We start from the raw sequence: 13941 nt of genomic DNA on the forward strand, positions 1-13941 counted from the left end.
TGCTTATCTGGAGCTTCTTAATAGATAAAGCTGGAAACTTTATACATTTAGGCATTATTAGTAATCAAATCTAAAAGTCGGAAACTTAGACATAATGGATTAAGTCGTCTTGGAGTTGTTGGAACAGGGCAACCGCTGTTCGGTTTTTAGGTTTCTAATGTGTGCCTGTTTCGTGAGAATCCCGATTGTTTTGTCCTTTAGCAACAACGACACAGTAAATGGGTTTGGCCACGGTGCGATGGTTAGTGATGATTGACCGTTGACTTTGATCGTTGATCGTTGACATTTTGACTAGTTTGACTTTTGGTCGAACTTGGGTAGAATTTAGTATTTTAGTAAGGAATGGTCTCGGTTTGGAACTAGGTAGCTTGTTTTCATTATTCTATTGTTGAGCTTCTTCTGGTTAGCTCATGTGAGTTTTCTCACTATATTACTTATATCATAGTTGTTATGCCATGTTTGTATGCTAGACTAGTATGTTTGCATGTTGACTATATGTTTGCATACTTTGTTGTGGGTTGGTACGGACCCATTGTTATGGGTTGATGTAGACTCGGGGTTGTTAGGGCCCATTGATGTTATGTATAGATATTTGTGTTGTATGCTTTATAGTTGTATAAGATTTTGATTATATAGTCATAGAATGCTTGATTTAGCCTTACTTCTTGTTCATTGTTTGGTTGTGGGCTTAGGGTAGAATAATTTATGATGGATTTTGGGAAGCTAAAAAACGATATTTTTCATTAAACAATTTATAAATGACAAAACAAAACACTTTAAAATAACTAGTTTATTTTATGATAATTTTAAAAAACCCACCAATAGTATCCAAGTACATGAACTAGAAAGATTATGACAACCATTGGATGTTTGGAACTATAACATTTGAAGATTTTGATCCCACTTGTTTTTGGGAGTTGATGTAGATGGAAAAAAACTCAAGAATAGAGTATTGTTACATCTGAATCCCAGGTATAAATTTTATTTATGTATGTTTGGAGATCTGGTTGGCCACGACGTAGTGATGACATCACCACGACATGGGAAACTGGTTTGGCCCATGCATCTTAAATGGGTGTCACACCATGGTACTAGGTGGTCACGACGTAGTGAACAATTTGGGCCAAACCCTAATTCTCAGGTTTTAATCCTTACTTAAAGGAAGTAAAGGGTAAGGTTTTCTCCACCCTCAACCTCCATCACCTTCAAACGACTCCTTGTTTAAACCCTAATCTTTTTGGAAGCTTTTGTTCTCATTCTGCAAGTTCTTGGTAGTTTTAAAGGAAGAAGAAGAAAAGTCGGTGCCTTAATTTAGCAAACAAGGCTTTCCTTCACTTGTGTGCATCTTCTGGACTCTCTGTAAGTCCTCAAGTTTCCATTTTTTTAATGCGTTTCTCCTTAGATTTAGGCTTTATATCATATTATGGTCCTTTTGATGTGATTTGTGTGGGTTGAAGAGATGAAGTTTGCAAATTTATGGTTTCTTTATGTCACAAGAGCATTATATCTAATAGATCTAGGAGATGGTGGTGATTTGGAAACCTTTCTTGATTTCTAGGTCATATTGTATCTTTTAACCTAAATTGGGAAATGACATGCATAGAGTATTGTAACAATCCCAAAACAAGATACAAATTTTCAATTTTAAAAGAAGTACTACAAGTATAAAAATTGTTCCAAAACCATCACAATGTATAAATATAACATCATCAGAGTACAATGTTAAAATGTGGAAATAACGGGAGAGAATGTTGTACCATCACGTCGGGCTTTTCTCCTTAGTACCGGAAGTACCTGAAACCATAAACACAATCTGTAAGCGAATGCTTAGTAAGTTTTCCCCCAAAATACCACATACCAACATACAAATTAATGGTATGGGCCAAATCATAGCCTTTCATATAATTCTTGCTGAGAGCCAAATCCCGATCTTGCATATAATTGCCAAGGGCCGAATTCTGGTCTTTTATGCAATTGGCAGGGGCCAGATCCTGGTCTTTCAAGCAACTCCTAGGGGCCCAATCCTGGTCTTTCATGCAAATATCAAACAAGTAGTCTGTATCCTATAATACAAACAATGGGCCGACCTTGGTACCTTCGACCCATTGATACAATGAGAAAACTCACCTCAGTCTACTGGAAACACAATACGCTTGCTTTTGAATAGAAAAGTCCCACACTATCACAGATAAATAGCCCTAGTCAGCATTAGGTCACAATCCCAAAACATGGGCATAAACCCTAAGTCCAAACTTGTAACATCTTGTTCCAGAAACGTTTGTGATTAGGGTTCGTGGGCTGCAAACCATGCATGAGGAGGTCTTGGGGTTGCGATGAGCTGCTAGGAGCTTAGGGCATCTCATCACCTTTCCGTGGGTTTGAGGATCATGGGAATCAGGGTTATATCGAGGAAGCGATGACAGTTTGAAGATTGGGCAAGATAAGTCTTTCAATTAAGAATGGTGGCAGTGGAGTACGCTGGGCGTACGTGTGTGTACGCTTAGTGTACTCATGTGCGTGACTTTTAAGCGGAGCCACTTAGTATGCTGGGCATACCAAAGGGTATGTTGGGCGTACTAGGCACAAAAGGAAAACCCTAATTGAGAGAAGTGTACCTATATAAAGAATGTTATGGCCTCATTCTTGGCCACCATCCTCAGTTTGTAAACCCTCTCAAACCCTAATCCTCATTCTTGAGCTTATATGTGACCATGGTGAGCTTTAAAGTGTTCTTGTGGGATTATTGGAGTAAAGAAGGAGCATGGAAGAGAATAGAGTTGGAGTCCAAGCTTTGGATCTGAGCTTTTCTGTGGTTGGAGCATCATTTGAAGGTATAATGCTCAAAGCTTTCCCATCCTTTTATTTTGCGCATGATATGGTCCATTTTAGGTTTTTGGTCCAAAATCTTGAGGCTTTATGAGTTGTTGCACTCCAGAGCTTAATATATGTCCTTTTAAGTGTTTCTAGTGAAGACGATCCATAAAAATGAGGTCTTGAACGTGAGAATCAGCCCATGCATGAGATATGAGCATTTTGAGTTAAGAGAGTAAGAGTTTTGTGTGTTTGTGACCTTATCAGCCATGCAAAGGCTAAAAGTCACTGACTTTATGTAGTAAGAGCTATTAAGGAGTCTAGATCTGAGAAATGAGCTAAGGTCTTAACGGGTTAAGACCAAGAGAATGGACTAAGAAAAATTGGGCGTACGTCCAGCGTAATTCCAGTACGTCCCACATACTGGGCTGGTGTCCCCGATCAGATTCATGCATGCTAGTGTACGCTGAGCGTACTAAGCGAGGTACGCCCCGCGTAACCTCTCTGCGAGCTTTTGGGTTGAATCTATTATTGGGCCTTAAGGGTTGGGCCTAGATCTTTGCGCTTGTGTATTAGTGACTTTGAGTAAAGAAATATTATATTACACTTTGGTCCCTTGAGTTGGGTTTGCCATTTAGATTTAGAATTGGGCCTTAGGAGAGCCCATCTATTATTGGGCCTTGGTGGGTCCAATGGGTTTTAGGTCATTGATGGGCTGATTAGTGGATTACCTTTAAACCTAATGAGTGAGAGTTTGGACTTAATTCCTAATTGGGATAATAGTGGGTTTGGCACAGAGTTAGTGGCTGGTGCGTAGCAGTAGCGTCTATTGGAGCTGTTCGTCATCTGAGGTGAGTCTTCTCACTATACTTTACCTAGAGTGGTACTTATGTGTGACCGGAGGGTCTTATGTGCTTACATTGAGTATTATGTTATCCTGCCTTATGTTGTATGCTATGCATTATGTCTTTGTTATTTATCTTAAAACTGCATACAAAATTACAAGTACGAAACAAACACATACACTCGGTCTTGGGATTTAAGACTACATAACATCTTATAAGGAAAATATTAGATTTTCTTGGGTATTCATTTCAATTACCAACATGTTACAAGTATGAAACACACATATACACTCGGTCTTGGGATTTAAGACTACATAACATTTTATAAGGATAATATTGGATTTTTCTTAAGTGTACATTACATTTACAAACAAAGGTTTCCAAACTCGGGATACAAAACTCGGTTTTATTTCAAATAATAAAACTACTATACATGCCGGTGGTAACCAGAATTTTCAAATTCTATATCCAAAAGCTTATGAACTCACCAACTTAATTGTTGACACTTTTTCGAAATTACTTGTATTCTCAGGAAATCAGTGAAACAAGAAATCAACTTCTTTTGAGGATGGGACGTGTTAAACCGTCAAACATTTCATTTTGTCATCATCGTGTAATTGATTTTGAAACATGTAAACTCATACTATGGTGTAACTTTTTCAATTATATTTATGATGGTTGTATTTACTTTGAGCACTATTATACTCGTTGTTGTGATACTATACATGAAGTCCGCCACCCCCGGACATTTCCACCATCCTTGGTTTGGGGGTGTGACATGATTCGTATACAACAATTTATGCGTTATAATGTTTTACAAATTACAATATAATTCTATAAAACATAAATTCTTGTGTATAGAGAAAAACTGATTTATATAAATTATTATGTATATATTATAGTTGATTTCTACATGAATTATTCGATATATATTATAATTAGGTGTGAGACCCATGTATTACATGAGTTTATTTAAAAAAAAAAACTAAATACAAAATTCTAGACATTTGAAGAGTATGAATTTATAAGAAAAGTGAGAAAATACTGAATTATAAAAATTAAAGTGTTTTTTTTTCTCTTTTAAATTTAAACAAATAATTTAGATAAATAAATAAAGAAAATTAATGAATTTTTAATTTGGTAATTTTGAAATTAGAAAGAAAGTTCATTAATGAAATTAATATGCATTTATTATTGAATATTAATATTATCTACAATTTAATAAAATAAAAAACCTTAAAATGACATTTGAAATAAAAATTAATTTAAAATAACCATAAAATTACATGTGGCAAAATAAATAAGAAGATACAACAGTAGAAAGCAATTCTTCTAGATTGCTCGAACCCTCACTTGGCCCGGATTATACATTGGTTGCAGCAAGAGAGAAAAGATGAAGCAGAAACGTAAGAAAGGAAGAGAGTGATTTCGTTTCATCCAGTGTCTCGAATCAGTCACATATGCATTGTATATATATTACCCAATGCAATTAAAACGAAATCGTAACAGTCACAATTAAATAAGAAAATTAATCAAGAAATCAAAATGCAAATTTTATTTATTTATTTATTAAAGATGATTTATTTCTATGTATATCAAACATAAGCAATTTTTAGGTGTCCTAGGTACAATTGGTGTTGGGATAGAACCCCAGTCTGATCATCACTTATATAAGATCTAACTCATTCGTTTTTAACTCCATACTTTAAGGAATCCAATATTGACTCTCTAAAGAAATATCTACCCTCCTCATCCTCTATATAAAGTTTTCTCAAGTATCAAGAATTATGTTAGTTTCACATTTTGGGCTCGGTTCACTTTTAAACCCGAAGCCGAGGTTTAAAAACAAACCAAAGAAAAACAGGAAACCTAGAAACAAACACATTTGGTACAAATTATTACGAACATATTTCACACATAAACTCAATGTGGGACAATTGATACATTGCAACATCTTGTTCAACAAACACACACATACACACAAATTGACATATAGCTAATGCATCCATCGATCATTCTGTTTGCGAAAAACGCTTGGTCCATATGTGGAATAAACAAGTTCCACGAGTAGAGGAAATTGCAACAACGCAAACAAACATGCTGGAATACTCGTTGCTATAACGACTGGAGCTGCAATCCATGTTACTTTATCGCGAACCACAAGCGTTATAGTCGCACTAAATGCTATCATAGCGGCTACTAACGATAAGAATAAAGAGACGAGTCCAATCGTCATTCTCTTTGGTAAGGCATAGAGAAAGTCACCCTCTGCATATCGTGAAGTAAGTATCCCTAAGAACATCAACACTGAAGTAGTCGAAGAGAATAACGCAATGGCATCTGATACGATAAAAAGCATAAAGACTCCTTCATCTAAGAACAAAGGTTTCCCATTATCTTGGTTTCCACCAGGGACAGTGAATGCAGCTGCAAATGCCATTGTCACTGTGAGTGCTGCTACTACGGTGCATGAAGACGCTGTGTCTTTCATCCATTCCTGCCCTTCTCTAAGTAAGTCTTTATGTTTATCAGTGAAAACCATTCTTGGGGTTTGTTTTTCTGTATTCAAGGCTTCTTTATATGAGGGCTCTATAAACTTTTCGACTTCCTGCACAAATATGAAGTATTGTTATATTTTATGACTAAAAGTGAATTTACTACATTCCAAAAGACTGAATATTTTCATTACTTTTAATTGGTACTTCACTATTTTTATAGTGAGTGCAAACAGAGGGGCTGCTGTAAAACCTTAGACCATCCCCAATATATTGAACTCATTTGAGTTCAATGGATTGACATATGTACATTCCACTTACTATACAACTTTAACCATTAAACTCTACATTCCATTAAACTCTATACAATTTAATAGATTAACACATCATTTATTATTTTTTTATTGTTATTTTTTAAAAATTTAATTAGCATGAAAATAAAAATTAAAAACTACAATTAAAATCAAGATTAATTTAAAATTTTAAATAAAAAGAATATATATATATATATATATATATATATATATATATATATATATATATATATATATATGTGTGTGTGTGTGTGTGTGTGTGTGTGTTTGGAGTCTCGAGAGAGAATATAGAGTTCAGTGGTGATTGAAGTCCCCATTCCATTGAATCCTAGTCATTTTCTCACAATGATGATTTTGAGTTTAATGAGATTAAACTCCCCATTAAACCCCATTAAACTCCTGTTGGAGATGGTTTTAGTTTTGTTCACCAAGGTAACAGCAGAAAAAAAAAACACACACACACAGGAATAAAAGAAAAAAGAACGAAACACTAGATTAAGGCCCCGTTTGATAGTTGCTAATCGAGAAAGTGCTGACTGAGAAAGGTCTGTCTCAGTAAGAAATTCTGACTGAGTAAGAAATCATGCTGTTTGATTGAAAATCTGACTGAATGTGCTGACTGGTGCAAAATGACCATTTTACCCTGATGCTCTACACGTTTCTATGCAAAATGAAGATGATAATAATAATAATAATAATAATAATAATAATAATAATAACAACAACAATAATAATAATAATAATAATAATAATAATAATAATAATAATAGACATTGATAATAATAATAATAATAATAATAATAATAATAATAATAATAATAATATATAAAAAAACTTCCAATATAATAGACATTAAATATATTATTTTAGAAATAAAACACAAAAACCCATTCAGCTTGCTGGTACTATTGGAAACCTTCACTTTCTTTCTAGGTCAGCCATCTCCCAACTTCTTTCTCGGTCAGACCTTGCTTTCCGAATCAGACGTCAAGATTTTGTCTATCAAACACCTTTCGTCTGACCGAGTTAGCCAAAAATGTCTGACCTGACTCGGTCAGATGCATATCAAACAGGGCCTAAGAAGCTTGGGTGCTAAAGACTTTTTATTATAAGCAAACAAAAGGGTTAGAATACTTACAAAAAAGAGTAAAAAAAACTCCTTATACTAATCTAATTAGAAATCTAAATGGACCCGACTAAATAAATAAAAACTACGGAAAGCAAACTTTTTTACTTTGACCTTGAAACTAAAATCTCCTTGTTTGGATTTCGTTATCTCTGATTTTGAAAAAGAGATCATTAAACTAAACAAAAAAAAATACATATATTGCCACCATTTTATTGATTTATTTGTCAATAGATTATTTTATTGGTTGATTTGCATGCTTAACTATTTTTTATGATTGTTTAAACGTTCGTTGACTAGCTAGATTTACAAGAAATATAGTTAATGAAATAGAAAAAAATAAGTTATGCTTGTATCTTTCTCCCTTTAATAAGTGGTTAAAAGAACTACAAGATTATTTCACGAGTTAAATTATGACTTTAATTACTATGATCACCTTAAACCATTGAAGCTCACGCTGCATTTGAAGAGCTGCACCAGTGACAACATTAAGTCGATGAGGTGGGGCTAACTTTGCTGCCATGTGTAATGCATTTTCGTTTTCCTTATCAAGCTGAGTTGCTACAAATACTTTGTGATCAGACATTTGGTATATAAGATTGTAGACTCGTTCTTGGCGTTCCTTGATTGCTGCATGAAACAAGTAAAGCCCTTCGACACTATACCAGATTATGCCAGGGTAAGTTAATATACACTCCTCAATAAGTTCATAAGCCCCGTATTTGACTGCTGTAGTTATCCCAGATCCTAAAATCTTCCAAACTTTGTCATGATCCTCCGTTCCTATAATAATTTCGCATATACGCTTTACAAGAATGTTGCTCTGAGCATGCATTGCCTTGCTATCATGGATGTTCTTGATTGCTGGAGCTGGAGTTATACACAACATATGATCCAAAACTTAGAGATGATACTTACTATAAGCAACATGAGTTATGAATATGTAGCGTACCCACGAAATGAAGCCCCCTCCAAAATCCAGCAACAATCTGTTCAAGGAAAAAGTAGAAAAAGGATTTTATACTATATAATTACGTAGAACCTTCTTCTTTGTGTGCATATAGGAGAAGGCTCTTTCCATATTATAAATAGATATTGGCATTTCGACCTATATGATAATTTTTGAAGCATCGAGTAGAAATCATTATTTGTAAAAGATTTAACATAAATTTAAACCATATTTAATGAGGTCTATCCAAGGGCATCGTACGTATCAAATTACATAGATTGAACGATTAACACTTTATTATTTTATATTTCATACTAGATCTAGATGTAATACCCATATATTATATAGGTTGATTTAAAAAAATGGAATATTTAAATTGAAATAATAATTATTTTTTAATATAAAATTTTTAAATAAGAAACAAATAAGCATATTAATTGCAATTTACGATTATATTTATTATATTTAATACTTTACATATATAAGTAAAAAACATTATGTGGTTTTTTAATTTTAAAAATTAAAAAACCCATAAATTGACATGCAGATATTATTTATTTAAAAAATATTACAAAATGACAAGTGTCAAAACTCATAAGAGATTGAGACGTAACAAAATTAATCTTCATTTATTATAATAGATAAGTAGGTGTGAGACCCATGTATTACATGAGTTTATTTTTAAAAAATTAATATGAAATTTTAACAATTTAAAAAGTTTTAATTTATAAGAAAAATGATTTTTTTTTTGAATTATTAAAATCAATGAGGCTTTAATGTATTGAATACATTACATATATAAACTATTTCTAATAAATATCTTACATATATATTACCTTAAATATTAAATATGAAATTTTAATTTAAAAAATTAAAAATACAATAAAATGAAAAGTGGAAATAGAAATTCAAAAATTCAAGAAAATGTCATGTGTCCAAATAAAGGAGAAAATGACATGTGGCAAAAAGATCTTTATTTATTAGGGAAAAATCTATCAATATTTTTTAAAATGTATTGACTTGTATAAAGTTCAATGAAATATAATTAAATATTTATTTAATGGTTAAAAAGTTTGTTTTTCCTATTAAAGAATTCAATGACAATTGAACTTTAAATTAATTGAATATCAACATACGATTTCATGAGTCTAGAATATAAACCCAAGTGGGTTACTCACTAGGGTCATTCAAGAAAAAAATCGGGCTCTAACTAAAAATATAACCAATTCGGTATGTATATAATGGTGAGAGCAGCAAGTCTAAAGCGGTCGACCATAAATTTTTATGGACTAAATTCTACTGGAATTTAGAATAAAGCTTGTCGGTTATTTATTATTCACAAGTCGAATAGTGATGAATAAAAAAATGTGTGAGTAAAGGTTTCCATTTAAAGGAAAAATGATATGAAAATTAATTTAAAAGTAAAATAAAAAATAAAAAGAAACTAACAAAATTGGATATAGATTCACGAACAATTAACGACGATAAGGTTTTAAATAATAAAATTTAATCTTTTATAGAAATATTTACCTTTTATAAATGTTGAATTTGAAGTTATAAGTAATTTTAAAATTTTGGTATATCTCATAATTAATAATTTATTTAAACAAATTGATTAATAAATATGAACTTTTAATATCAAAATTTAATTAATTTAGTAACCATCGCTTCACAGATTATAAACTGGTAATTATAATAAAAGAGAAATCCCATTCTCCTAAATATACTTGAGAATTATAGTGCCCGTAATTTCTAAATAATTTGAGTCTAACCTACCAAACTATGTCTCCTTTTTGTAAATCATTGTCCCATTGCTTCACATGTGTATATCGTACTTGGGAAATAAAGTGTCAAAAGCCCGTTCTTCCTAAATAATTTGAATCTAACCTACCAAACTATGTCTCCTTCTTGTAGATCGTTGTCCCATTGCTTCACATGTGTAGATGGCTGTTGTATTGTTTCAACAATTAACTCTAAATTATGGAAATGCTTTTTATGGTATAGTCGAATTTTCAATTTTGGTCATTAAGTTTAAAATTCGATAGTTTACATCTTATAGTTTGTGAAAATTGCATGGTAGGTCATCCATATATAACACCAAATTACTCTTTTTTTTCTTTTAACATATATATATATATATATATATATATATATATATATATATATATATATATATATATATATATATATACACACTATTGTTTTTTATCTTTATCCAAATAAAATTTAAAATAGATTATTTATAAAATTATTTTTATTTTTTAAATCAATTATCTAAATTATATAAAACCATATTATTATTATTATTATTATTATCATTATTATTATTATTATTATTATTATTATTATTATTATTATTATTATTTAGTTTTTTTTTATATTTATTATCTTTGTTTTTGTGCTTTAAAAATCTTTTAATATTTTTGACATTTTATTTAAATATATTTTTTAATGTTGTTTTTTTTATCAACGTTTTTTTCGTTTAAATTATATAATGATTTTTTTGACATTTTTTTGGAATAAAAAAATTAAAACAATAACCCAAACATGAACAAAAGTTAACGTTCGTTTAGTTTAGTGAAACGAACGAACATGAACAATTACCTCGTTCGTTCATTTATGTTTATGAACATTCGTTTATGATATTCGTTTATGATATTCGTTTACGTTCATTTATGTTCATTCGTTTAATTTATTTATATTCATTTATGTGCAAAAAAAATTATTATATTACCATATTATATGTTTGTCTATGTTCATATATATTCATATATGTTCAATTGTGTTTGTTTATCTTTTTTTGATTTTGTTCGTTCGTGTTCGTTTAATTGTTAAACGAAATAAACAAAATCATTCGTTTATATGTCAGTGTTTATTCATTTGTAGCCTAAATAATTATATTTTTTCTAGTAACTATTTTTGAAAAAATACACTAAAGTTATATATATATATATATATATATATATATATATATATATATATATATATATATATATATATATATCGTTAAATGAAAGAGAAAAAAACAAATATTAGATAATTTTATTGGAAGACTGACAGTTATTCGTGATATTGTTTTAATTTGTTTATTCGAAAAAAATGGCAAAAAAATCTTTATATAATTTAAAAGAACAAATTGTCAAAAAAAAAATACTAAAAAATATATTTAAATAAAACGTCAAAATTATTAAAGTATTGTTAAACCACAAAAAAAGATGAATAAATAAAGGAAAAAATAAATACATAAATAATAATAATAATATGATTTTTTATATAATTTAGATAACCGATTTAAAAAATAAAACTAATTTTATAAAAAATCTATATTAATTCTATTAAAATAAAGATAAAAAACAATAATATATATATATATATATATATATATATATATATATATATATATATATATATATATATATATATATATATGTTAAATTGTTAAGAAAAAAAAGATAAAAGAAAGATAGAGCAATTTGGTCATTTTATATGAACCAAGGACTTGCTTTTACAAACCAAAGATGTAACATATCAAATTTTAAAATTCAGGACCAAAACAGAGAATTCGATCAAACAATAGGAACTATTTATGTAATTTACTCTTCTTTTTTTACCAACCCCAAATCTCTTTCTGTCCTATTTTTCTTTCATTTTCTTTGTAAGATAGGTCCTTCAACAACTTAAGGTAGTTTCTAAATGTTTTGGTATATGTTTTGGTGGGTGAGGTGACCCAACTTATAGGCATACATAAACTCACCTTTGCAATAGAAGAGTTTCTTCCATTGAACAAGTAGGATTGCCATATCATTCAAATCTCCATTATGGATAAGGAGCAACTTTATGTGTTAGAGATAAAAAAATAAAATAAACTCAACGTGCAACTTAAGCTGGAATTTTAAATTGGTACCTTATTGAAAATACTTAAGAAGATGTTGACTTTACGAGCATCTTGACTCTTCTTTATAGGGATCACTAACAAAATTCTAAAGTTTAAAACTGGTATCCAAATATTAGTAGTATCATATAAATCTGGAATAACATGAGAAATTTACATGAATAGATGAGACGACCCCAAAATCCAAGCCTGCTTCCACTAAGAAAATTTTCGGGTTTCATAGCTAGTGCTTGCAAAGCCGTTTCGCTGTTCCTATCAGATTCAAGCACGATGTTTGGGTGCATATCAATTATTTTCAACGCCACATCTGCATCACGAGATTCAAACCAAGATTTAAATACATATTAATTTATACTACATAAATAACTGCTAAATATCCTAAGTTTTAAGCTGCAAATATCGGACATACCATAGAATCCAGCCATAATTGTAAGAGTAATGAGATCGCCACCAGCAACTCCGGTGTACGGACCAGTCCCTTCCTCATTACCAGGTGGTGGCAAATCCGGAGTCACGGTCAACAAATATTGAAGCGTTTTCTTGTTTCCATGCCATGCGGCCAGTTTCAATGGCGTATTACCGTAGGGATTTGGAACACGGGTCATAGAAGGTTTCTGCTCCACCAAAAGCATTGTAGCCATCAGATTTCCAACCTTAGCAGCATAATGCAACGGGTTGCTTCCACCCCAAGTCGCAGTAAACAACTTATCAGCTGCACCAACTTCAATGATACGTTCCACCAACTTCTTCACGAAACGTTGCGAGCGATTCGTTCCCACGGCTATGATTAGCGGAGTCTCTGACCAGTAGCCAATCTGTTTGGTCATCAAGTCTGGATCTTGTTTGAAGATTTGACTTACAGATTCCCAATCATCAAGCAAGGCTGCTTTGTAAATCGGAAGATCCCTGATAACGTAATTGTATGTCATTTTGGTTAATTTGAATACGCTCAGATGAATTTCAAATCTTTGATATGTTTTGATTTACGATTCATATATCATATATAATGTATTTGTTGAGTCAATTCATGCAGCTGTATTTAAGACCCCTGCTATATTATAATCCCACTTGTATAATTTTAATTCGTTGACCTATATATATATATATATATATATATATATATATATATATATATATATATATATATATATATATATATATATTACCCTCGTCATCATCTATTCGTCATCAAATGTTAAAATCTCTTGGGCATTAAATAATATGGCAAGCAGTGGCTGTTTGCCTGTTAGTTTAGATTATTATTAGATATTGACTACGTACAGTTCCTTAACATAAAGTCTAAAGGTTATTGAAACCCTTAAAATTAGAAAGTGATAGTACAGAATTTAAAATTGTAGATGATAATTAAAAGAATTGCTATGATAGGTAAAAAATTTAAAATATAAATGGTTTTCTTTTGCCAGTTTTCTTGAGCAAACGGCGAAAATGACATATGTGCTAATTAAGTGTTCTTGTGTAGTAGACTTTGGCCACTTGCATTCTTTAAGG

The 13941-nt window shown here is 30.9% G+C and overlaps 1 protein-coding gene across 1 annotated transcript; it reads right to left on the reverse strand.

The window, feature by feature from the left end:
• Positions 1-5540: 5540 nt before the first annotated feature.
• Positions 5541-13399, reverse strand: LOC145060576 (uncharacterized). Its single transcript, XM_079008221.1, has 6 exons — positions 12842-13399; positions 12590-12739; positions 12445-12509; positions 8544-8580; positions 8028-8461; positions 5541-6264 (listed from the first exon to the last, which is right to left on the reverse strand). Exons 1-6 carry the CDS (start codon positions 13359-13361, stop codon positions 5653-5655), a joined length of 1818 nt encoding a protein of 605 aa, XP_078864347.1. The 5' UTR covers positions 13362-13399; the 3' UTR covers positions 5541-5652.
• Between the last annotated feature and the right edge of the window lie 542 nt (positions 13400-13941).

The sequence above is a fragment of the Lactuca serriola genome, chromosome 6 (genome assembly GCF_051521515.1).
Source record: "Lactuca serriola cultivar US96UC23 chromosome 6, Lser_US96UC23_V15, whole genome shotgun sequence".
Classification (NCBI taxonomy): Eukaryota; Viridiplantae; Streptophyta; class Magnoliopsida; order Asterales; family Asteraceae; genus Lactuca; species Lactuca serriola.